General features: G+C 35.8%; 1 protein-coding gene across 1 annotated transcript; it reads right to left on the bottom strand.

Annotated features, from left to right (window-relative positions):
• On the bottom strand, positions 1-24,537 carry LOC132169657 (putative disease resistance RPP13-like protein 1). Its single transcript, XM_059580656.1, has 4 exons — positions 21,795-24,537; positions 21,478-21,529; positions 20,841-20,940; positions 1-294 (listed from the first exon to the last, which is right to left on the bottom strand). Exons 1-4 carry the CDS (start codon positions 24,535-24,537, stop codon positions 1-3), a joined length of 3,189 nt encoding a protein of 1,062 aa, XP_059436639.1.
• Positions 24,538-27,717: the final 3,180 nt, after the last annotated feature.

The following is a 27,717-nucleotide window of genomic DNA, read 5'->3' as shown; positions in this document are numbered from 1 at the left end:
CTATTGTTTCAAATTGGTGGAACACTCTGAACCCAAACTACGATCAATCATTTGCTTCTTCACTATTTGATATTTCATCAAGTTTGGAGCTCCACGCTTGTGAGACCTCGGCATAGAGGATTTTTCTTTGAAATACTTCACATCCAACTTCTTTCCACCATCAGACTCACTAGGCATAGAATTGTGCTGCAACCCACATGATCGCATACCATGAGTGGCTTCTAGTCGTTTAGAGGAGAGTTTGACTAAGACCTTCTTTAATTCTAAGGCTTCACTTGTACCCATAATGACAAACTGCAATAATACAAGGTCAACTTTCAGGTGTTAGGCAAGGCAACAACCTCTACAAAAGATTTTTCAGTAGATAAGCAACACAATAAATTATTTGTGGAATGAGTATGCAATTAATACTCTTGTTTAGAAGAAAATAATAATAATAATAAAGAAAGAGATAAATAATGAAATGTGATAGCATAATTAATACAAGCAGAAAGTATGAGATAATAGTGTTCAATCTATGATACCATTAATGATGATAAGCAATGGCTTCACTAATCTAAATGATTTAGGGAATAAGATACACACACACAATATATAGAACATGCCAATGGCTCCACTAATCTAACTGATGTGCCTAAACAAAATTTTTAATTTAATTAAGGTCTACTAGACTAGCCTTAAACTCTGTCTGATCTTTTCTTGTCTTTTGCTGACCATAGGATATATCTGATCACATCATTTTCTTAATGACTATAAGGCATTCCTCACATAATTTTCTGAAGTTCTAAAACTTGAGAGATTAAAATAAAAAAGAAGTCTTCCTCAGTTTCTAATTGAACAGGGAAAAAGATATAGACAAACACATATATAATCATTTACATATTGTTGCCTAGAAATGCAGGATAAAGAGAGAAAATGTTTCCTCACTCAAATCCCGCAATACAAACACATGGCATTCAAATTGTCAGTGTTATGTTGTTAAGACTCGAGACACAAGTAGTCGTAGAGGAAGGCTTTTATCCACACATCAAGCAGTGATTGGGTTACGAGTTATTGGAGCTCCATAGCTTTGGTCTGAAACACCCAGTTAAATGACTACCCGAGAAAGAGTTGGGAACGTGGGAAGTGGGAACCCAAAGGGCCTGTGGAACAACGTGTAGTAAACCAACGTCTAAGCTACTCTAGAAAGCATTAAAGGAGCATGACGACTTAGAAAGAAAAGGTTAGGTGTAGATGGTTACCTTCAAGAAGCAACCTTCAAGAAAACACCTCTCCTTCTCCACAAACACACAATCTCAGAAGAACACACTCACAAAAGGATTTTTGGGAGCCTAGGGCCGAGTTTGAATGAGAAAAGGGTGAGGGTAGGGTTAGTATTTATAGAGGAAAAAAATTGGAGACGTTCACCAACTCTTTCGAAAAGTAGCGGACGTCTGGTACTATTGGGGTATATGTTCGGTACTGTTTACACAGCAGTCCAAAGGCTGTAGTGTACGTCCAGGTATTATCCAGAGGTTTTCCAAAAAGTAGTGTATGCCTAGTGGTCCCCTATCGTACGTCCTTGTACTATTGGTAGATTACGGCATACTTTTGACAGCGTAAGGACGGTGGTCCCCATGTGTACGTCTTCTACTAAAAACAGAAGTGTACGTCCGGTCAGAAAGTCCAAAATACCCAAAGTGCCCTTCCAACTGTTCCTAGTGATCCAAAACTCAAATTAGCCCTCTAACTAAGCTACTTAAGCTCAATTAATTATTTGGGTCACTACATTACTCCTTGGCCGAACGCTCACCCTAGGGAGTGAGTGCTCACCCAGAGAGCAAGCTGCCCGTCCCCTTAACAACAATAATGTGGTACAAGGTTTTAGTAGCCCTTTTCATTATATGGAACCGCATAGAGTTCTCTAGTACTGCTTATAGTGATGAGTCATGTTTTGTTATAGCAGGGATTCGTGATGTCAGAAGACTCAAGCTAGCGAATGAGGTAAGTAAACACTTACGAACACTTTCGTTAAAAACGTGGGATATGTCAGCTAACTGACCAAGCGTATGATATGAGCATGTCTACATTTTTGTAATAATTGGTAATTACTTTAATAATTGGTTGATAAGATGTATTGTATGACATGGTACACCGGTACGTGTGGTATAATGGCTATGGACTTTCTATATATACTTGATTCTATGGTCAAATGTGTGTGTTGTTATATGGGCCATGGATTCAATAGTTGTTTCGAGACCGACGCGGCCTTAACGAGCAGTCACTACAGGACGTATATCATTAGTAGCGTGGGCTACCCGAGGTCGGACTCGGTGTTGTGCCAAATACCCTCCTAAATTAATAAGCAAATACTTGGTATGTTTTACTCTCAAGTGCAGAAGATAAAACGATAGTATAACAGGCAAATACGAGATTATTCTCACGAGGATTGGTAAATTATGTTTAGAAGTAATTTCCTATTTAATTAAACAGATAAAATTCAACTGCCACGATTGAATTTTAAAAAAAATAAAAATAAAAGATAAACTAAAACTAAAAAGGATTAGGGTTTTGATATCTACCACTAATCAGACTAATTAAGATAACAATATGCCAATGCGCCAATCATACCAGTATATTTAATGTTTGCCAACCTAAGGGTATGGGTGTCTACTCCTTAAGCTATTGATCTCTCTAAGCAATAAATTAGACATGGGTGTCTACTCTAATTCTTTTCTTTCTTAAAGGATTTAGCCTGGGTGTATACTAAGTTGTTCTTTAAGAATGCATAAATCTATGGAAATCGACAAACACATGAGGCCTAGGACATGGGTGTCTACTCCCGGTTCCCTATGTTGATTAACCCAAGAACCCGGTGTGAATTTCTTTTATTACTCTTATTAAACCCAGGGCTCGGTCATCCAAATTGATTTGATTAACTAGTCCATACCACATGCATATGTTGATCAGGCAAACACATATGAGGAATTCAAGATAATAGGAATTAATCAAGTTAAATACACCAAAATATAATTGTAGCAAAGGCTCCAATAATGAAATCCTAAAAAGATATGATTAAGGCTTCAATCTAGCCCCAATTAAAATATAAACTACATAACAAAATAAAAGGTGGAAGAGAAGAAAAACCCAAACTCCTCTTGATCTAGCCTTCAGTTCCTTTCTAGAGCTTGTGCCTCTTTCTTCAAACCTTTTTCCTAGAAGCTAAGAGGTCTATTTATAGGCGTTTAGAAGTCCTTGTTACACTAGTGAACCTAGAAAATTTGTAGGGTTTAGTCCTATTACAAGTGGAACTTGGAATACCATAATATAGAAGGAAAGGGCATTCTGGCCGCAGCTCATTGTTCTCTTGCGCACGAGTGCGATCGATCGCAGCTCGTGTGCGCTTGATCGCACGTCTGCGATCGAGTCTTCTTGTGTGCACATGAGCGCATGCCTTGTGCTCGTCTGGTCATTCCGCTTGTAGTGCGCTCGATCACAGGTCCCCTGCGATCGATCGCACTACCAGAGCCTCTAGCTTTTCACAAAATTGTTCTTTAAGCTCAATGCTTCTAGGATTTCTTCCTTTTCTTCCAAAGGCCTACAAAGACATAGAAAATACAAAAAAGGAATAAAATGGCATAAACTAACAACACTAATGAATTAACACATATAAGTTTAAGATCTAAAATATGAATATTTTGGCACTTAACACACTCAAAACTTACATATTGCTAGTCCCTTAGCAATACGATACTGAAAACTAAATGGAAAACAGAAAACAAAAAGATAAATCCATCTTTCGTGGGATGTACGATTGCGTTTAGCATATGCAACATGCCTTTTAAACCCCTAGGAATTCCCTAGAGAACGAGTGAAGTCTTGTGAGGGTTTTCCAAGAATGTTACCCACAAACATCATGCAAGAGTTCATATTTATGCAAAAACTAAGGTATCACTCAAAACCATGATTCTCATTCATTAACAAGCTTAAAAAGATAAACTCCATCTTTACAATGAATTGAAATTTTAAAATTTAATCACTTACAAAAGACATGCTAAGGCATCACAAGTTCGAAACAATGTAAAGTGAACTAGCACATAAATATGAAGCTTCCAATTATTTCCAATGTGTAGTGTCTCAATATCTCAAAATTCACTGAAATCCTTATTAAAATGAACAACAATGGCATTTTTTTTTTCTTCGTCAGGTTGTGTAATGCTTGGTTCCCTTAAGCTTTCTAATTAACTTATGTAACAAGTGTTAAGTCAATGACTACCAAATCAGATGGTTTTAGGACATTAGGTGTATAGACACCCCTAGGACTTACTAACTCAAGTCAAAAAGGCTACGAAACCAAACTAACCATGACATTAACCAAATCAAAATTCTTCACCTTTTGACATGAACACTCAATGCTTTGAGGCAAGAGGTCCAATTACATTGTGAAAAGCTTATCAATGATCATTTTTTTTTTCTTTTTATCACACACACACACACACACACACACATCCATCTAATAGATCATCCAGTTCCACCCAAGACATAGAAACACACACATCAGACTTCATGTCATACCCCATAAATTATGTGTTAATGTGCTTGTGTAAGATCAGATCAAACATGTGAATTCTCAACTGTCCTAAGCAAGTAACCAAACCGAAAAACTCAATTATCAGATCATGTGTTCAAAATTTTAAGCTCACCAATGAAATCAAATCACAATTTTTAAGATCAACCACAATTTTAAGACAAACATGATTATGCATATATATATATTTTTTTCACAAACAACAAAAATAAAAATAGAATAAAACTGGGACAATTTTTTTTCTTTTCATAAACAACAAAAATAAAAATAAAAATAAAATAAAACATGGAGAAAGTGTGTGTAAATTGTCTCCTATACCCCCAAACTTAAATTACACATTGTCCCCAATGTGTCTATAACATGGAAAGAATTTACACGGGATATGGACGAAATTGTCTGGAATAGCATGGCTCATAGCACACCCCCAAACTTGAACTGAAGCACACTCGTCCCTACAAAATAAAACACTAAAACAAATAAAAGGAAACAAAAACAAAACTAAAGATAAAAATTGAAAAGCAAATAGAAAAATAATAGGATAAACTATGAGGTGCTTCCCATGAGCGCTAAGTTTAACGTTTTCAGCCAGACTGTTGTTCTCCTCTTATTCTCTTATTTCTGTTGCGAAGAAGATGCTCCTGGATTGGGTATTGTTTGGGATGGAAATCCATCCTGTTTTCTTTCACTCAGCTTCTTAGCCAATTGCCCCATTTGTACTTTTAGTCTTTGCATAGCTTGATCGATTTTTGCATTGATTTGTCTTTGATCATTCATGAATTCCCGTTGCGTATTTTCCAAGGTGCGTACCATACTCTCCAGGTCATTCTACTTTGGTTCTTGCATGGGTTGGCTTGCTTGTTGGTAGTTCCTCTGCTGCCCTTGATGCTTCAGAGTATTATGATTGTTACTCCATGAGAAATTGGGGTGGTTTCGCAACTCTGGATTGTAGGTATTGGAGTAGGGATTATTCTTGGGAGGATAATTGTTCTGTCCCACATAATTTACTTGCACTTGATCTGCAGATGAATACAAGGGGCAAGTCTCAGTAGTGTGATGACAATGAGAACATAAAGCACATACCTAGGGTTGCACGGCTTGTTGACTAGGTGAGACGTTTTGAGCAGTCATGGCTTTGACAATCATATCTAGCTTCTTTCCACAACAACCATCTGATTTGGAGGTCCACCACTCAGGTTCACTTCATACATGCCCTTGCTCTTTACTCCTTGCCTCCCTTTGGATGAGAATTGTTGGGAGTGTTCACTCAATGTCTCAAAGAGCTCTATGGCTTCCTCACTCCTCTTTTCCATCAGCACACCTCCACAAGCTGAATTAACAATACCTTTGTTAATATCATTTAAACCTTCATAAAAAGCTTGTACTTGATCATCTTGAGGCTTGTTGTGATGTGGACACTTAAGAAGCAGCGTGTTGAAGTGGTTCCACGCTTCAAAGAAAAGATCTCCATCTCTTTGTTGGAATGATTGAAGCTCCCTTCTAAGCTGCCTTGTCTTTTGAGCGGGAAAGAACTTCTTTAGGAACTTGCAGGACAACTCTTCCCAAGTATGAATGGATTCTACAGGCAAGGAATTATACCACAACTTAGCATTGTCTTTCAAGGAAAAAGGGAATAAGACTAACCTGAGTCTCTCCGGAGTTAGGCCTTGAACGTTCTGAAGCTTGCAGAGATCAAAGAACTCCCTGAGGTGCAAGTTTGGATCCTCCGTAGCTGTGCCTTTAAAGTGAGTCAAGGCATTGAGTATTTGCGGGGATATGTAGTAATTGCCTTCCACCTCCGGTTGATAGGCTATGCATGATGGTTGGTTGGGGTTTTTCGGGATGAAAGACTGCTTCATGGGCCTTCGCATTGGCGGCGGGTTTTCTAGCAGCTCCTCCATTGTTTCCTCAACTTCTTCTTCTTCTTCGGTGTCAGAGTTGTCTCTATGCCCTTGTCGAATAGTTTGCTCAATTTCCGGATCAAGTGGAAAGATGGTTGCGGCTTGAGATCGACGACCTTGCATAAGAAGATTTTTCCCTTCTAGTCACAACAGCTTCAGTACTATTGTTCGGAAGTCCTTTGGAACTGCGCTCGATCACTCTTGGTCTTCGCTTGATCGCGGTAACAGAATGTCGAATGCCTCAAAGCTGAAACAGAATAGAAACAGAGAAGTAAATGGAAAACGAAAAACGATAGTACAACAGGAAAATACGAGATTATTCTCACGAGGATTGGTAAATTATGTTTAGAAGTAATTTCCTATTTAATAAAACAGATAAAATTCAATTGTCACAATTGAATTTAAAATAAATAAAATAAATAAAAGATAAACTAAAACTAAAAAGGATTAGGGTTTTGATATCCACCACTATTCAGACTAATTAAGATAACAATATGCAATGCGCCAATCATACCAGTATATCTAATGTTTGCCAACCTAAGGGTATGAGTGTCTACTCCTTAAGCTATTGATCTCCCTAAGCAATGAATTAGGCATAGGTGTCTACTCTAATTCTTTTCTTTCTTAAAGGATTTAGCATGGGTGTATACTAAGTTGTTCTTTAAGAATGCATAAATCTGTGGAAATCGAGAAACACATGAAGCCTAGGGCATGGGTGTCTACTCCCGGTTCTCTATGTTGATTAACCCAAGAACCCGGTGTGGATTTCTTTTATTACTCTTATTAAACCCAGGACTCGGTCATCCAAATTGATTTAATTAACTAGTCCATACCACATGCATATGTTGATCAGGCAAACACATATGAGGAATTCAAGATAACAGGAATTAATCAAGTTAAATACACCAAAATATAATTGTAGCAAAGACGCTAATATTGAAATCCTAAAAAGACATGATTAGGGCTTCAATCTAGCCCCAATTAAAATATAAACTACATAACAAAATAAAAGGTGGAAGAGAAGAAAAACCCAAACTCCGCTTAATCTAGCCTTCAGTTCCTTTCCAAAGCTTGTGCCTCTTTCTCCACTCCTTTTTCCTAGAAGCTAAGAGGTCTGTTTATAGGTGTTTAGAAGTCCTTGTTACACTAGTAAACCTTGAAAATTTGTAGGGTTTAGTCCTATTACAAGTGGGACTTGGAATACCCTAATATGGAAGGAAAGGGCATTCTGGCCGCACCTCATTGTTCTCCAGCGCACGGGTGCGATCGATGGCAGCTTGTGTGCGCTTGATCGCACGTCTGCGTTCGAGTCTTCTTGTGTGTGCATGAGCGCATGCCTTGCGCTCGTCTGGTCATTTCGCTTGTAGTGCGCTCGATCGTACTACGAGAGCCTCCTGCGTTTTCCAAAATAGTTCTTTAAGCTCAATACTTCCAGGTTTTCTTCCTTTTCGTCCAAAGGCCTACAAAGACACAAAAAATACAGAAAAGGAATAAAATGGCATAAACTAACAACACTACGGAATTAACATATATAAGTTTAAGGGCTAAAATATGAATATTTTGGCACTTAACAGTCGGTTAGGTTGCTAGTGTTATGGATGGTAGCGTACAATGGTCGGAGCACCGGCATTGTATTACAGGTCCCTCGAGAGAGCACCAACCCTACTGAGAAGGGGTAATATCTCGGGGAGACCATATATGATAGTTATGACTTATAAAGCACTAGTCTTCTGCATTAAATACTTAACCGATTGCCGCCGGTAGTAAACCACTCTTTTATTAACCAAACAATGCTTTTATGGTGTATTAACGGAGACAACACCTCATTTTCAATGTTTATCAAAATTGCACGTTTATTTCTACTTATGGCCTGTTTGGAATTGCGTTTGAGAGGCTTAAAAGTGCTTTTAACACTCAAAAAACCCGTTTGAAGAAAAAAGTACTCGTTTGGTAAAAAAATTAAAAGCACTTTTAAAGGTCCAAAAAGCCTAACTCATATCATACCCAATTTTGAGGTTTACTTACTAAGTCGTTAGACTTACCCAGTTATTACTCTAATAGGGAACTTGTTCCTAGAACCCAAGAGTGGTATGGTTGTCACCTCAGACTTTGCTTTAAGATCTTCACTCTGTTATCAGGTTTGCTTTATATTATTAGTTGCTCCATGTCTTTAATTTGAAGATTATACTTGTCCCTGTAATGATTTATTGATTTGTTAGATTTATTTCACCTTCCTATGCATTAACTCTGATAATTCTTAGAGGGGCGATTCCCACTTAACCAACTGTTGGTTAAATTGGGGTAATTTCTAGTAACCCTGCCAGGCTGGTCAAGGCCAGTTTTGGAGGCGTTACTGATGTGGTATTTTTGTGACCAAAAATATCAATTATAAAAATAACCACTCGCAATAGAACGAATCTTTGTAGGATACGGCTATAGAGAGGGTGTCGAACCTCAAGGACTGCAGGGGTTTTATTATCAAAATTTGAAAGATTAAAATTAACTTAATTAAAAAGATATTTGGTTTGATTTTCTTTAAAACTAAAGTACATGAAAATAAAAGAGATTTAAAATAAGAGAGAGAGTGTAGGGTATTGACTTCACCTCTATCCGCACAACAATGGCTAATCATAATTAATCCCAGAAATTTATTCTATGCATGTTATAAATAAACAAGAAACTACCTTATTAAAGAATAAGCATAATCTATCTTCGGTTGGCACGGATCGTCCACCTAACCACTAAGATGCGGTACGACCCGTCTTTCCTAGGTATAAATTATCAAAATCTTTAACAGGATACATACAATCAATGAATAAGTGTAACCCATCTTCGGTTGGCACGGACTGTCTACCTAAATTACACTAAACTAGGGTGTAGTACAATCCGTCTTCCCTAGGCATGGCCTATCAAATCCTATTGATCATATGTCAATTAAACCCATTGTATAACCATCATCCTCATAATCACAGAAAACAAGAATGATTTGAGATCAATAAAAGTAAAATACTTTCTAAGACAAGAGAAGAATTTCACAAATATTGATTTTGGAATTTAAGAACAATTGCATTTAATATGAAGAACAGAAATCAATTGTAGCAATCCTCATAGTTATACAATCAACATGCATAAATTGAAAATCTAGAAATTAAATGCAATCAAACCATTGTGCTTTGATAGGGTTACATCAATACCCCACAAAGGGGTTTAGCCGCTCATAGGGGTGCTAGGATGGCCTCTTGCCATGGATTATCTCCTCTTCAACTTGTCAAGCCTCCAAGAAGATTTTTGTATCTAAAACTAAGCACACCTTCTCTTGAAGGTTAAGGGTCTATTTATAGGAGCAAGCCAGTCCTAGAAGCCCTAGGAAACCTAGAAATTTCGGAGATTTAAGTCCAAGTCCAATTAGGATAAAGAAAACCTAAGTCCAAATCGGAATAGGATTCGCCCAGAATTGCGTTCCTATCTTGTGGGGCGATTTTGGTATTGTGGCGCTCCGAATTAGGAAAATTATATTTCACAATGATTTGTAGAAATTTGAGTTATCTTTCCAGTGCCGCTTGAATCACCTCAATCGGATATTTGAGCTGAAAGTTATGGCCAAAATACCGAGACATATGCAGAATCCAAAATTGAATCCAATCCGATTTTGACTCCAATTTGAGAAATTCCGAATTAATCCTTTTCTTTATTTGATTTAAAGTTAACCATGATTGGTTAAGTTTAACCATATCTTCTAGGTCTTCTAAAAGTGTGCTTTTAAGCCCAAAATCAATGGAATTAATTGCATCTTGATTTATAACCTGAAAACACAAAAACAAAACAAAATCAAACAAATAACAATGCTAAGGAATTAACATATGTAAATTAAGGGGCTTGAATGTGCAACATTCGACGCTTATCAGTTACACTGGCCGAACGTACGCTAGGAAACTACCCGAGCATACGCCCTTGACTTAAATGCGAGCGTACGCTAGGGGGACCACCACGAGTGCTCGTCGACCAGTCTTTGAGACATTGGGCAATACTCCAAACGTACGCCTGAACCCTTTTGTCCATTGTGTAATAGTACCCGAACTCTCACCCAATAGTACCCGAGCACTCGCTGACAGTCTGAAAAGCAATTTTAATCCATTCTCCACCTTTTCAGACCAAACCACGCCCTAACCCCTATATAAACCATGTCCTTTGACTTCAGCCTCTCCTTACACCAAGAAAAACTCTAACCCTCGTGTGAGAAGTGACTTGGAGAGAGAGGGAGGAGATCTTGGTGCCCTGTCGTCTTCTATGGTAACTTCTTGACCAAACAGTTGGAATTTGAGCTATACTTCTCATTTTTGTGTTCATACAAGTTTTAAAGATGCTTTGATAAGTTTTTGTAGCTATTTTCTTACAAAGACCAAAAATGTTTTAAAGAGCTTTAAACCGCCTTTTATTGCTTGAGTTTTCATGATAGCATGATGTGTTACTTTGCATCTGTTTACTAGGAGCCTAGAATGGGTTATACTACACCTTAGAAGCATAAGACCCCGTTTAGAGCTTCTGACTGAACATACACCCTTGGGTTCGAGCGTTCGCCCAGAGAGGAGGATGTACACCTAGTGACCCAAATATGTGAGTTTAGGGTTTTGATGACCGCTTTCACTAGTTAGAAACTTATTTTGTCACTGGGGTGTTCTCTAGTGCTGCTTATAACATGTGTCGTATTTCGTTATAGCAGGGAATTGTGATGTCGGAGGACTCGAGCGAGCGCACAAGGTAAGTAAACACTTACAAACACTTTCCTTAAAAACGTGCGATATGTCAACTGACTGAGCACACGTATGATATGAGTATGCCTATATTTTTGCACAACTTGGTAACTGCTTTAATAACTTGCTGATAAGATGCATTGAATGACATGGTACACATGTACATGCAGTATAATGGCCATGAGCTACTATATAGACTTGATTCTATGTTCAAACTATGTGTTGATGTGTTATATGGGCCTTGGATCCAATAGCTATTTCGTGACCAGTGTAGCCTTAATGGACAAATTACTACAGGACGTACATCATTAGTAGCGTGGGTGTTGTGCCAAATACTACTTAAATTAATAGATAATATTTAGTACATTTTAACTCGCAAGTACACAAAATCAAAACAATAGTATAGTGCAGCAAGTATGAGGTCGAACCCACGGAGATTGTGATTTTGTTTAGAATTAATTAAAATATCAAATTGTCACAGATTTGATATTGAGAAAAAGGAAATAAAAAGATAATAAAGATAAATGAAAAGGTAAAGGTAAAGGCAGGGCTTTGATATCCACCACTAATTATGCTAAATTAATATAACAATATGCCAATGATCTAATCATATTATGAATACCTAATGTTTGCCAACCTAAGGGCATGGGTGTATACTCCTTAAGCTATTGATTTCCCTAAGCAACGAGTTAGGCATGGGTGTATACTCTAACTCTTTTTTTTTTTCCTAAAGGATTTAGCATGATGTATACTAAGTTGTTCTTTAGAAAAGCATATGTTCTATGGAAATCGACAAACACACGAGGCTTAGGGCATGCGTGTATACTCCCAGTTCCCCATGTTGATTAACCCAAGAATCGCGGTGTGGATTCTTTTGTCACTTATGTTAAACCGAGGACTCGGTCATCCAAATTGATCTAACTATCTAGTCCATACCACATGCATATAATGGCCAGTCACATCCATATGAGGAATTCATGAAAATAGGAATTAATCAAGTTAAGCAACACAATATGATTATCACAAAGGCGCCAATATTGAAATATTAAATAAACATAATTAGGGCTTCAATCTAGCCCTCCTTAAGAGTTAGTTACAGATAATGAAAATAAAGCTAAAAAAAGATAAAGGAAAGAAAGAACCGAAAGGTAGCCTCCAATTCATCTCCCCAAAGTTGTGCCTCTTCCAAGGATTTAAGGATTTTTTTAAGGATGATTTAAATTGTGAGGCTTAGGAGTCTATTTATAGAGCTTAGGAGAGTCCTAGAAGCCCTAGTAATCCTAGGAAATTCGGAGTTTTAAGTCCAAGTCCAATTAGGATAGAGAAAACCCAAGTCCAAATTGGACTAGGATTCGCCCAGAATTGCGATCCTGACTTGCGACGTGATTTTGGCCTTGCGAGACTCCGAATTGGGAAAATTTTATTTCACAATGATTTGTAGCCCTTTGAGTTATATTTCCAATGGCGCTTGAATCACCTCAATCGGATATCTGAACTGAAAGTTATGGTCAAAATACCAAGACATGTTCAGAATCCAATTCTGCATCCAATCCGATTTTACTTAAATGTGAGAAATTCCGAATTAATCATTTCCTTTATTTGATTAAACTTTAACCATGATTGGCTAAGCTTAACCATATCTTCTAGGTCTTTCCAATTTGCCCTTTAAGCTTGGAATTTGTCCAGAAACGCTTCTTTTTTTCCAAAAGCCTATAAAATACAAGAAAATACAAAAAAGGAAGTAAAATGGCCTAATTAACCAAAACCAAAGGATTAAAACATGCAAGTTAAGGGCTGAAAATATGAATATTTTAGCACTTATCAGTGGGCCACCCGAGGTCGGACTCGGTCAGGCTATTAGTGTTATGGAAGGTAGCGTACAATGGTCGGTACACTGGCATTATATTACAAATCCCTTAGGACAGCGCCAACCCTGATGAGAATGGATAATATCTCAGGTAAACCATATACGATAGTTATGACCTATAAAACATTTGTTTTCTACATCAAAATACTTAGGTGATTGCCGCCGAAAGTACACCATTTTCTGTCAATAATATTTTTATGGTGTATTAACAGAGACAACACCTCTTGCAAATTTTTACCAAATTGCACGTTTAATTCTATAAATTGGCTCATGTTATATTCAACTATGGAGGTTACTTACTAAGTCTTTGGACTTACGCAGTTATTACATCTTGTAGGAGGCCTATCGTTATAAATAGACGAGTGGCAAGGTTGCCACCACGGACCTTGTCTAAGATTAAATTCTTCACATTGTTATCAGGTTTGCTTAAGTTACTATTTCTATTAGTTGCTCTGTGTCTATGTATTGAGAATTATACTTGCTCCTTTGATGATTAATAGACATCTCAGATTATTTCACCTTCCTATGCAATAACTCTAATGTTGCTTAGAGGGGTGGTTCCTCATTTAGCTACCAATTAGCTAAACTAGGGTCATTGCTAGTAACCCTACCAGACTAGTCAAGGCCAGATTTGTGGGCGTTACATTTTAAGTCCTTCAATTGTGTTTTATATTACTTTGCCATTTAATAAAAGTGACTTTGTTGCTTCAACTATTGATTTAATTCACTTACATCTACCATTGTATTTTTGTTGTTAATTTTTCTCGCTTTATAATCTACATGGTTATATCTTATCAAAAGTAAAGCTGAATTACTTGAAATTTATCACGAATTATTCTCAAATGGTCCAAATTCAACTTTCAAGGATTCATGGAATATAAACAATATGAATTTCTTAACATGTTGAAACAAAATGGCACAATATCATGTTGTTCTTGTCCACATACCTCCTAGAAAAAGCAGTAGAGTGCAAAAGTGGACACATTAAATACACTATTCACCCTACCCACCTCTGCATCTGTTTCTGAACAACTTCTACAACATCTTTACAATACTTCTTCTATTTACACCAAAATTTATTGACATTGATATGATAGTAGTCTTTTTTCTTTTGACGGCTCCACCCCTCCACCCACCTATCAGTATTTAATGACTTATTAACACTATGCATATACATAGTACCAAAATGTTTTAATCCAACTAATAGGTCGCTCCCTTCGTGACTTGATCACAAATCACAACCCATTTGATCCCATAATCAATGTAGTGACTGGCTCTAATATCAAATGATACAAACTACAAGTAGAACTCATTCTTAAAAATCGATTTGCAAGAAAAAAGTGCTCAAAATTTTTTATAGACATAGTTAAGATTGCACTTAAATCATGTGAGACAGTTAAGATCGTAACACATTCATTCTCAAAACTATATTTTTGTTTATTCTAATGTTGATGGGTAAGCATTGTTAGAATATATATTTCATATTAAGTTGTTTATTTTCTTATAAGAATATTTTTTTTATTTAGGTTTGATTGTAGATATTCAATTACAACTTTTATATTCTCTATTTTATTTTCTTGTAAGTTTTATTCCCTTCCTTATGTGAGGGTTTACTTGCTCACTACTCATAATCTCCCTATAAATAAAGATGTGTAATATTATTTAATACAATTCAATATAATTTAATATGTTCAGGTAGAGTAAAAAATTCCAAGTTTGGGCTTCTATCCTCAAATCACCATGTTAAAAACTACACCCTAAGTTCTAAAAAAGTTCATACAACATAGTGAAGCATGACATACAAGAAAACCAAAGAAATAAATGAGCGTTTCTAAAATGTTTGAAAACCACTCCTTTCCTCTAAGGGAAAAATGGCATTCAAGTCATGGCATCTTTTAAAACTTGAAGAAAGCAAGGATAATAGCAAGATAACATAAAAGCTTGGTGAAATTTCAAGAATTACCTTGAATGTAACAAAAATCCCCTAAAACCTTCTTCTTCCTCTCAAGAAATTCTCCTCACTTTAGGGTTAGGGTTTCTGGTGTAAGGGGAGGCTGAGGGACGAGGAGTGGTGGTATTTATAGGGGTGGGGAGGCGTGCTTCCTTTTGCTAAGGTGGAAAATTGGTTAAAAATTCTTTTCAGACTATCACTGAACGTTCGGTACTATGGGCGACCATTCGGTGTACTATTACACAGCGGTTCAGGGTTGCAGGTGGAACATTTGGTCAATACCCAGTAGGTCAACCTTTCGTCAACGAATGTTCGCTGTGGTTCCCTGACGAACTTTTGCACTAAGGACATGGTTGAACGTTCGGTGTGGTCCCATGCCGAACATTTAGCCAAAGAGTTTGAATTGGGTTTTTAGGGCTAATATTAAGTGAGGGCTTGATTAAGGGTTAAGACACTAATCTGAGGACTATAAAAAGGTTTTCTAGGCTCAAATATAACGGTTGAATTTGGATAAATAAATATTGGAAATTTGGGGCATCACAAATGATGACACACGTGGTCCATTTGGTGCGTGGCACTACTTTGCTTCTACACTAACATATCAATTTGAAGCCCACTTGCTTCTCCTAATTAAGACAAATTGTTGAAGCTGACATGTTATAGTCTAGATGGATTTCTCAATTCCACTTACGACTGGAAACAATTCTTTTATATAAATTACATTGCCATATGACTATGATCGTTTGTGTGATAATTCATTTACTCACACTATAGTCAAATACAATGTAACTTAGGCGCCTTACATGTATATAATATGATAATATTCAAACATATGGTTACATGTAAAAGATTAATGTATATGCCCAATGTTCAATAATAGAATCATGGAATAAACAATATTATTCAATTATAACCAAAATATCATCCAACCAATTGGAGTTTTGAACACCACTTAGATCAAAGAAATATAATTTGTTGGCTATACTAAGTGTTATGATCTTAAATCGCTTAAGTTTACAGTGATTAGAGATGTTTCATTACCTTGAGAAGGAGCCTGTTGTTTTTGCAGGAAAGGAGCAAGTTTATATAAAGGAGATAAAGCTATAAGTGGAAGCTTTAAAGAGGTTGTGAGATGGCACTCGAGATCAACCTGATGTAAATGGCCATGGTTCTAGTTCTGATGATGATAATCCACAAAAAGAGCAAGATACCATTATTGTGACTGGTAGACAGAGGAAGCAGAGGACACTGGAGTCCAAAAGCCTTCCAATTATCCAGAAGTTGTCACAAGTAGTGAGTTTGTACAGTGGGTTGTTCCCATGAATGAAGAGATTGCATCTCTTCATAAGAATTAGACTTGGGAAATAGTAAAAGTGTCTAAGGTCGCTAAGGCTGTTTCTTGGTTGAGGAGATCACTATATGGCTTGAAACAATCTCTAAGACAATGTTACAAGCGCTTTGGCTGCTTTATCGTCGATCATGGTTACTCTAGAAGTAGCTATGACAACTGTGTGTATTACAGATAATTGTCATATGGATCTTTCATTTATTTGTTGCTCTATGTGGATGACATACTTATTGATGCTAAAAGCATGTTGGAGATTATGAGATTGAATTCTCAGTTGTTGAAAAAAAAAATATATATATATATATATAGGTATGGAGATACACAATGATAGAAAAGCGGGAAAGTTGTAGTTGTCACAAAAAAGTACATTGAGAAAGTACTTAAACGCTTTGGTATGCATAATTATAAACCAATGAGTGATCCATTTGCTGCTCATTTTAGACTTTTGACAGCATTAGCACCACATAGTGAGGAGGATGAGAAGTTCCTGTCATGTGTTCGTTACTTTAGTGCAGTTGGGAGCATCATGTATGCTATTGTGTGCCCTCGCCCAGATATTTCACAGGCAATTGGTTTTGTTAGTCAATACATGGCCAATCCTGGCAAGGTTTACTGGCAAGCAGTGAAATTGATGCTCTGATATTTACAGGGCACTACGATGTTGGTTTAGTCTATGACAGTGGTAGTAGTATTGGTTCCAGTGTCATTAGGTATGTTTATTTCGATTATGCTGATGATTCGAACAAGAGAAGATCTCTGACATGTTATACTTCCACTCTCTCAAGGGGTGCCATTAGTTAGAAGGAATCATTATACTCGACAATTACTTTGTCCACCATGGAGGTAGAGTATATGACAACGGTAGAGGTGGTGAAAGAAGCAATCATAGTTAACATGCATTTGAAGAGATAACTCTGATGGCACTGGGTTTGGTATAAAATTCACTAAATGTCCCATCCTCTTGCTTCTTGATTCCTTCAAATTGAAAAACTAGCATTTGAAGTTTTGAAAAATTAAAGATTTAACAAGTTTTGTTTCTTCATATGTAGTTTCTAGGATTTTCCATACTTATTTGGCAATTTCACATTGAGATATTCTAGAGAATTCATCTTGTAAAATTGTCAGGCATATGGCATTCATAGATTTGTCATTCCCAATACAAGTTTGTTTTTCAAGAGTAGTCCATTCAGCTATCGGCTTGTCTGGTGGTGGTGTCCATCCAGACTTGACGATAGACCAAACGTCTATGGATTTTAGAAAAAATCTCATACGAGATTTCCAATAGCCATAATTAGATTCGTCAAAAGATGGAACATAATTAAGAGCTTGAGACATCGTATAAGGAGTCTAAGATCACACTGAGGAACTTAATCCTTCACAGAGTGAACATGTTCTGATACCATTTAAAAATATAAAACAAGACTCCAAACACACTTAGAATGGAGGTTAAATATGTGTTTACCAATTAACGCGTAATTTAAAATTATTAACAACACAGACAATCACAAAATATATGAAAAGCGATAAATTAATCAACACAGATATTTTGGTGACGAAGTGGAAACCTTTTGAAGAAATCTTCAAAAGTAAAACCACTCCGGGGCAACCAAACCCAGGAAATCAATCAACTATAGAAGAATAAGGATTACAAGAAGTTCATACTTACAAAATCTTTAAAGTCGACAGTCTCTTACATAAGACAAGCGACCGACTTGACTTCTTCCACAGTAGCCCTTCCCAGAACGTCTGGAATAATTCTACTTGATCTCCTTTATCGGAATTCCGATAGGCTTCAATTGTTGTTGATGAACGACTGTGGTATACAATAAATTCTCTAAGAGAGATGCACTTGAAAGCATAAAAACCTAAAATTTATCTCTTAGCACATGGAGGAGAAAACTTCGTTTTCTTTGCAAATATTGCCTCCAATCCTTACAAAATTCATGCTCCAAATGCCCTAAAATAGACTTGAAAAAGTAGCCCTAAAATCACAAAGTCAGTTCCCAATTTTTGTTAATTCGGACCAGATTTTTTGTATTCTTTCCATATCCCGTTTTAATAATGAAAAAGTTGGAATTGAAAACTTTTCATGAAATATAAAATTGTATAAGTTTTAGTTAGCTTTTCAATGACACTAAATTTGCTTCAAGCGGAGCTCAGAATCAAAAGTTCTGATCATTTTAGTCCGGTAAGGTCAATGTTGACAATATACACAAACTTGAATAATTAGCCCTAGACTTAAAACTTACACCTAAACATGTTTTGGCACTGAATTTGCCAACACAAAAAACCTAACACAAACTACGTTAAATCTTGGTGTCATGTGTAGTTGGATTATTTTATTATTCACCTTTCTATTTCTCTGGGATCCTAAAGTTTATTTTGTCACAACATTATCAACATATAATAGCTCTGTATTTTTCAACACAAGACGACTTCCACAAATAAAGAGCCTTGCAACCAGTTGAGCGGTAACAAGAGATGTGGGAAACTTGGAATATCAGAGAAAAAAGAAAAGAAAAAAAAAAGGGTCATAAAACTCACAAGAATATCTACAGCTAGTGGCAAGTATTTGTGCAAAATTTTGGTTAGAGTTGGATGAGCAAACAACATTATTGACATGTTAAATGCCAGAAATTTCTCAAAAGAAAAGATAAAAAAAGATTTGCAGATTATATGCAGATGCTAGAGAAATAAAGCTTGACTCAGAAGATTTATAAGTGACCTACTTCTAGCTCCAAGAGGTGTGAAAAAAATTGATTCATGTAACACTTGGGCAGCAGAAAAATAGTATAAAAATAAACAACATATTCTAGATAGGGATAATAAGCAGCTTTACATACCAAACACTGAGTAAAAAATTAGGGTTGGTTTGGGTTTACGATTTCAAAAAGCGCAATGTTAAAATAACGATTTTAAAATATGCGATTTAAAAATGTAATTAAGCGTTTGGCAAAATCGTAGTTTGAACTTTAAAATCACAGTTTAGCCTTTAAAATTTTATGTTTTCAAAAAAAGCATCTCCTTTATTGTGATTTGAAAACGTAGAAATCTGTGTTTTTCAAATCACAATTTTTAAAAAACGCAATTTCAAACAATTCATTTTCTAAAATTTGGTTTAAAATCGCACTTTTTGTTTATAAAATCGCGATGCGAAATGCACCTTTAAGTAGTACTAGATGAACCCTATTACACAAAGTACCTAACAAGATATCTGGCATGAAAGGAATGTATTTGATGGCTGAAACGGTGTCGGAGCATCCATATCCTCCTCCATAAAGAGAACTAGAAGGATGTTATGAACACTGGCTGCACGTGTGATGGTTCTGTTTCCTCAGAAGTCAGAAGTGAACATCATTTGAAGAAAACATACACTGAAGAATCCTCAGAGAAATGCTAAAAAGTTGGCAATTAATCAGTTGTTGAAACCAATATAATTACATAGAAAATAGATGCACAATTAAAACACCTGATATATGCAAAAATTGGATTATTCAGCACCATATAGATGCTGCTCCACTTTGTGTTAGAGAATTTTTAATAGCCATAGCTTTGGCTTATTTCTCTACAACAAACACAGAAAATTCATTAACAAAAACCAAATATTGAGGTAAAAATATATATATATATATATATTATATCATAGGGTTTCCACATAGAAATAGCATACTCAAGAGAGAATTTACCACATGATTTTGCAATATGCTTAAAATAACTAGAAACGTCACCCATCTTTGACAGATTAGATGGAAACTGGACTGTTCTAATTATCAAGTGAAAAAGAAAATGAAAAATAACACATGCCAAGAATATGACATTAAAGAAACAACAAGGAATTTCATACATCAACCACTAAGGTTCTATCACTACATTAAAGATAGAGAGAAGTACACATACCCTTTCAAACTACTTATTCATTGTTAATGTTCCCAACAAACTATTGATCGAGTCTCCTCCTCCTAAATTACCAAAAATTGTTAATATTCTCTTAAGGCCAACAAAAAGACAAAAATAACCTTCCATTTGGTAGTAGGGAGAGGACAATAACTATCAAATAGTTTTGAGGGGAGAACATTAACAATGAGATAGAAGATAATCTTACACAAAAATGCATCAAATTGCTTTTGTCCAATTCCCAAAGCAAGGAAAATAGTCATTTCCATAAAATCCTAAAATAACAAAAGCAAATAGGCCTTCTGTGAAAGAATATACAAGTCTAAATGCATCTGTAAAGTACAAAGCTAACCTGACGAGGACCAACATAGGATTTGCCTTTGTTCTCGGCTATCAAATTCCCCTTTGGATCTTGAGAAAGGTGTATCAGTCAATTTTTGCCAAATGACTCATCAAAATGTCTTCAGTAACTAAGTTGTGTACATAAATTTGGACAAAGAGGGAAACAATGATCACACAAATTGATGGTAAGAGTACAAAGAGACGTTGACCAATAAATAATACCTTTGAATCACCAGTTGGAATACTTGCAGTAGTGGAGTTTGCTGCCAAAGCAAAAAGATACCTCAGCAGAACGTTTACCATTTCAGGGTTCTTAGAGGAGCTGCATAAAGAAATTGTTATAAAAATAAGCTACTAGAATACTGAATTTCATAAGTAGTAGAATCAACTACACAACTTTATAAGCTTTAGGGAGAACTTCACAAATGCCTCCTAAACTTTCATCGGTTTTGAGAAGACTTTCAAAATTCAAAAACTCTCAATTTCACTCCTCAACTTTTAATTTGATGCAATCAATCCCCCCTTCATCAGTTTTTTAAATTTTGAGGGGTCTTCTCAAAACGTATATAAGTTTTCATAAACTTTATAATGAATTAATTATTAATTTTCATTGCAATTCCCAATGAAATTCAAGATTTTGCTAAAAAAATAAAAAAGAATTCATGAATATTTTTAGAAAAATTCAATAAATAAGCATATTAGATAGAAGTGAACAAATGTTTCCATGAGAAACTCTTGAAACAAAATAAAAAGAGATCAAGTATTTTTGTCTAAGTGTACATTCGCTTAGATCGTGCCAACATTAAGGTAAGTTGAAGACATTTTTTTTTTTTTTTTTTGGGATTTGTAAACAACTCACCCTCCATGAGACTTGAACCTGTCAGCAACATCAAGCAACCCCGATCTCGTACCTGTTATGCCACAGAGCCAATAAAGGATTATGTTTCATCAGAGGTAGAAGCTAAGAAAAATAAAAATAAAAATGATAAAGTATATATATTGATAAATATTAGCGGGCTAAAAAAAGGAAAGTACCTGACTCTTGCTGGAGACTTTTGCTGCACTCTTCGCTCATTCAATCCGTTTGTAATCAATATATTTGTTGAGGATGTGAGCAATCTTGCGCCATTCTATTCCTTTTTTCGTTTGCCACTCTTCCTTCAACAAACAAAGGACATTCGTAGATCCTTAAAGTAGAAAGGGAAGTAGGCATCTCATCTTCTGGCATGCACTCGAGCTTAGGGCAGTCCCAGATATTCAATTCTTCAAGAGCAGTGAGGTGTCGAAGCCCCTTCTTGTCCAAATATTTCAAATTTGGAAAGCCTTCGATGCGAAGATAGGTAAGACTGGTGGGCAGCACACCCGCCTCTGGAAAGGACTCCACATTTTTAGATTTGCCGCATATTTTGAATCTTCTAAGAAACGGGAGTTTTTGTAAACCCCACCCCATCCGGCTTGCAAAGAGTTTGTCACAATTGTAGATGTAAATTTCATTCAAATTGGAAGGCAAACCCCTTTCATGAAATGACTCAACTTGTGGACAATCTTGTATATACAATTTCTCAAGAGAGGCCAATTGCCCAAGCGGTGGCAAGCTGAAACAGTGGTTACAGTATTCTAGACGAAGAGATGCTATATTAGAGAATGAAGGATGCCCTATCCAGTTTGGAAATCTCTTACCACCATAGCCATCAATAACGAGGCTTTTCAAGTTTGAATGCGGCTGGAGACTATCAAGTACAAGCATATGATTTTCTGAAGCATTAGTATCAACTTTCCAGTTCAATACCAACTGTTCGAGGTACTTCCTATCCCTCAAGTTTACGTCCTTAGCATCTGTAGGAGATTCAACATTTTGGAGCTCCAAAATAGAAAGTGATCCCCGAAGATTTGTAAGTTTTTCTAACTCTCCAATGCAAAATCCACTATGTTTGCCAACGATAAATTTAGTTAATGTCTGAAGACATTTTAGTCTACCCATATGTCTTGGCATCGCCTTAATGCATAAAGTTGCAGTAATATCAAGATGACGTAAATTAATGAGTTTATGCATATCTCTTGGAAAGGCAGCAAAATTCGTACAATGTGATAAATTCAGTGTTTGCAAATTGCACAGCTCACATATGGAATCAGGTAACCTTTTAATCTGAGTGTAAGAAAGGTCCAAATAACGTAGGTGTATCATTTTGCCAATTGAATATGGCAACTCAGTTATACAGTAATAATGAGATAGAGAGAGTACACGTAAGCATCTTAACACCGGTAACAAAAATTGGGATACAACATCTGAATTGCGATACACAAAAGCATAATTTGTAACAAACGCAACATCATAATTTAATTCTAAGACAGTGCGCAACCTCTTAGCCTCGTGAAAGGCCTCAAACTCCTTAATATGAAATGTTATGCAAGAATACGAGAAATGACGAGTGTTGCTTAGAATTTCACGAGAACAGACATCTTCATGGCTTAAAGCGAATTGTTTATATATAAATTTTGCTAGATCGCTGACAAGATCATGCATTATATATTCATTTCGATTGGATTGTTGAAATAATGATCTTGATACAAGAGCAAGGAAGTAATCATCACCAACTTCTTCCATTGTTTTGTTTTTGGCCTGCGGCAAGAAACCTTCCGCCATCCATAATAAGATTAATGTATATTTTTTAAAAGCATAATCCTTGGGGAATATGGAACAGTATGCAAAGCATCGCTTTTGATGTGATGAAAGATATTTATAACTTAATCCTAGTGCAGGAAGGATGCCTGTCTTTTCAATTGATAAATCCCATAATTCACTTCTCAATACCTTATCCCATTCATCAAGATCTAATTTAGACCGCAAGAGAGCCCCAATCGCCTTGATTGCTAAAGGTAGACCTTTGCACTTTTTTACAATTTGTCTTCCTATTGCTTCTAGTTTTGGATATGCATCAGAGTTACCATTATTGAATGCATATTTTGCAAATAATGACCAACAATCTTCTTTTAATAACTCCTTTAAACAATGAGTTGCACCGGCTTGCATGACTCTTGCAACCTCAAAATTGCGTGTTGTTACAATAACCTTACTTCCTAGTGCCCCAGATTTAAAAGCATTACTTAAGACCTCCCACTTGGCAGGATTCGTATCCCAAACACCATCTAAAACAAGTAAGAACTTCTTTGATGTCAACGTCTCATTGAGTTTAATTTGAAGCTGATTTAGATTCTTACTATCAGCATTAGCAGATGAACCTGCTTCCTCTAGAATTGTTTTCATTACCACGAACACGTCAAATGGATCCGAAACACAAACCCATACTTCGAGTTCAAAGTTCTCCTTGACCCTGTTATCATTATATACTAACTGAGTAAGGGTGGTCTTGCCAATTCCCCCCATGCCAACTATAGCAATCACACCAATCTCACTGTCACTCACATCATTAGAGAACAAGAAGTTAATTATCGCTTCCTTATCATGATTCCTACCACAAATATTAGATTCTTCAATCAAAGAAGTTGTGGGTAGCCTTTCCGATGGATTCCCTCTAACATCATCTCTTAGACCTATGTTCTCCTTTTGTTTTACTAAAAAATCAAGTCTATCAAGTAGCTCTTCTATCTTCCTTTCTACCTTCTTGACAAAACGAGAAGTAGAGATAGGGTTAGATACCTTACTTACAATGGTTCCAAATTCAGCATCCACCCTCCGTCGCAAGTCTTTGGTAGCAATCTTGTCGAAGATGTCCTCTGTATCATAGACAGCATCTTTCAACTCATCAAGCCACTCTTTCACATTTGGCTTTGTAAATTGTTTGTCCTCCGCATCTTCAAGCACCGCATTCACAGACAACAACGTCATCTTCAACCTCATTAAGAGTCCATCATTGAGTTTTCGTTGCCGAAAGAAGTCGACGAATTCGGGAGACACCATTTTTTCGAAAAACACTTGTAGGAAGGGAGAAAGAAATATGCTTCCAACCTCTGCCATTTTATCTTGTTTGAGAAACCAAGGAAGGTGATTGCAAAGAGCATAACAAAATGAGATTGGAAGCTGTGTTTTGCTTTTAAACCAGACAATTCAACTTGGTTAACTTTTATATATATATATACACGAAACAACCTAGTAAAGGAGTGATGGACTTAGACGACGACCAACGGACGTGTAAAAGAAATTTCTTTGATATTGTAATGAGAGCCAAGACTATCATACTATATATATATATATACACACGAAACAACCTAGTAAAGGTGTGATGGACTTAGACGACGACCAACGGACGTGTAAAAGAAATTTCTTTGATATTGTAATGAGAGCCAAGACTATCATACTATATATATATATATACACGAAACAACCTAGTAAAGGAGTGATGGACTTAGACGACGACTGACGGACACGTAAAAGAAATTTCTTTGATATTGTAATGAGAGTAAATGAAGAAAAGGAAGAACCCAAATGTGAAAGAAAGAAAATGAAGAAATTTCATGGACATTTCCTTCAGAAAAGAGCTAGCTAGAGATGCCAATTTGTTAGGATGGGGTGCATGGGGAAAGAAGTCAATTTCGGTGAATGACTTATTTCTCCCTCCCTCAGTCCCTCTGATTGGTTGGAGACTTGGAGTCGATACGAGCAGGGGCTGAACCACGTTACGTGGTCCCACAAAAAAAAAATTATAAAATTATAAAATTCCGATAAAATTTAATTTTTGACCCCCAAATTGTTTTTTTTTTCAGAATTTTACTTCACAAACACAAATCTCTAGTTCCACCCCTGAATACAAGGCGACTAACCTTCAATGGCTCAGCAGTCAACACCTTACTTTCTTAGAAATACAAAGAGAGGCACCAGTTTCCACGTAATAATTAAAACTGCTTCCCAGCCTCAAGGCACATGGAAAGAACAAGTTTTCTCCCAATTTTTTTACTCATCAGATTTGGTAATTAACCTGGTGATGCATGTTTATGAAAGATTAGAAGAAAACTGTAGTTTTGAGAAGCACATGAGATGCCGTGAGAAGCATCATGAGTTATATAAGCTACATCACTTTCTTTTGTTACGTGCCCAGATCAAATTAATGTTATAGATGATCCATCACATAGGAAAGCAAGCATTTTCCAAATCCGACATTTTTTTTTTTTCCTATTTAAAAGGGTAAGTGGAAGAGATCAATTGTGGCGATTCTACTTGAGCATGACCATATAGTAGCATTTACCCATTGAGAGCCGCACAGGAAGAGCTTAAATGGTGGGAACTACAGGCGCTTCCTCAAGTCCGACTAAACCATTCCAAATCCGACATTTAGTACAATGTTCTTGTTATTTATTGTTACTTGGATACATGCATATCACTACAAAAAAATAGAGGTTTAGTGATGGTTTAGGGCTAAAAACCGTCACTACAAAAGTAGTGACAGTTTTGTAGTGACGATTCTAAAGAGTAGCTAAACAAGGGTAGGAAAATGGGAAAATGTATCGGTTTAGGCAAAACCAACACTAATTAGTGATGGTTTTTAAAAAAACCATCACTAATTTATTAAATTCTGATATATATATATATATATATATATATATATATTATTTTTTCCACTTATTTATTGATTTCCTTTTTCCTTTTTTTCATTTTATTTTTATTTTATTTTTATTTTAGTTTTCATTTTAATATCGATCAGATCTAGATCTCCTTTTTCTCTTCATTCTTCTTTTTCTTCTTCTTCTCCCTCTTTTTTCTCTCTCTCTCTCTCTCTCTCTCTCTATATATATATATATATCACCAAAATTGTTGTAATATATGTGTTACAAACAATTGTTTTTCTTTTCTTTCTTTTCAAACCCTTTTATTGTTTATTTAATATCCAGCAAGTGGTTTTCTAGAAATAATTTTGTGACCGTTTGGTCATTAAGGAGCATTTTCATGAGTCATTAAACCTATTGATTTTTCTTTTACCGTTTATGACCGTTGGTTATTAACATGTTTTATGGCCTTTTGATTCTTCAATTGCTGTGACTATTTGGTCATTACTTTTGTTTTGTTATTTATGCCATTTGGGAGAATCAACAGCCCAATACGTTTTATATATATATTTCGTGTAGTTGGCAGGTTATTTTTCATTCCCCACTGGCAACTATTTTTGGTGTTGTATTTTATCATCTTCTTTGAGAAAAAATAGTTGTTCTACTAATCTTTGTTAAATTGGAAATGTGTCCTTAACGAAGATAGATGCTATAGTCTAATCCTGGGAGGTTGCGTGTCAAGAGATCCAATCGCACCGAGTCATATACTCCAAGAGACACGAATCAATCTTTAAAGACAACGCTCTTGTGTGATTCTATAGTATATTATGAGATTTTTCTATACTCTACCTTTCGTCTATTTTATTTTATTGTTAATATTCATATTGTAATTACTTTATATCAATGAGAATTTGTGCCCCATTCAAAATTATTTCTAACAATTTTAATCTCTCAAGTGGGATTAAAACTTCGTATAATTTTAAAGAAATTGTAAATTTTAAGATTATGTGAATTCAAGTCATTTTTTGTATTGAAAGTCTTAAAAAATGCTTCTTATATATTAAAAAAAAAAAACATAGCATATTATTGAAGCAGGAAAAAAAAAAGAAAAAAGAAAAATCCAAGTCTTATCCTTCCCGTTCTTTACCAACCAAACGAAGCCTTATCAAAACAAAGCTCCCAACAAACAAAGATTTTTTCCTTTTGTTCCAAGATATAAACAAAAACATATGTATTATATATTAATAAAGAGGTTTTTTAGTTGCTTGGTCGGCCCCGTCGTTCACCCTGTCAAAGGAGCCTCGCCTAACTATATATATATATATATATATATAGAGAGAGAGAGAGAAATGCTTGTCTTCATTAAAAAGTCTATCTTTTGGCCATTTTAATCCTAGGTGACATGACTCATTTTAAAATTAATAAATTTTAAACAATAAATTAATATATTTCTGAAAAATAAGTCATGCCACCTAAGATTAAAATGGCAAAAAGATTGACTTTTTAATGAAGCCAAGCATTTTTCATATATATATAATATTATATATATATATATATATACACACACACATGAGTATGATGAGTTTTTTTTTTTTTTTTA

The sequence above is a fragment of the Corylus avellana genome, chromosome ca2 (genome assembly GCF_901000735.1).
Source record: "Corylus avellana chromosome ca2, CavTom2PMs-1.0".
Lineage (NCBI taxonomy): Eukaryota > Viridiplantae > Streptophyta > Magnoliopsida > Fagales > Betulaceae > Corylus > Corylus avellana.
This window is presented reverse-complemented; position numbering and strand designations above follow the sequence as displayed.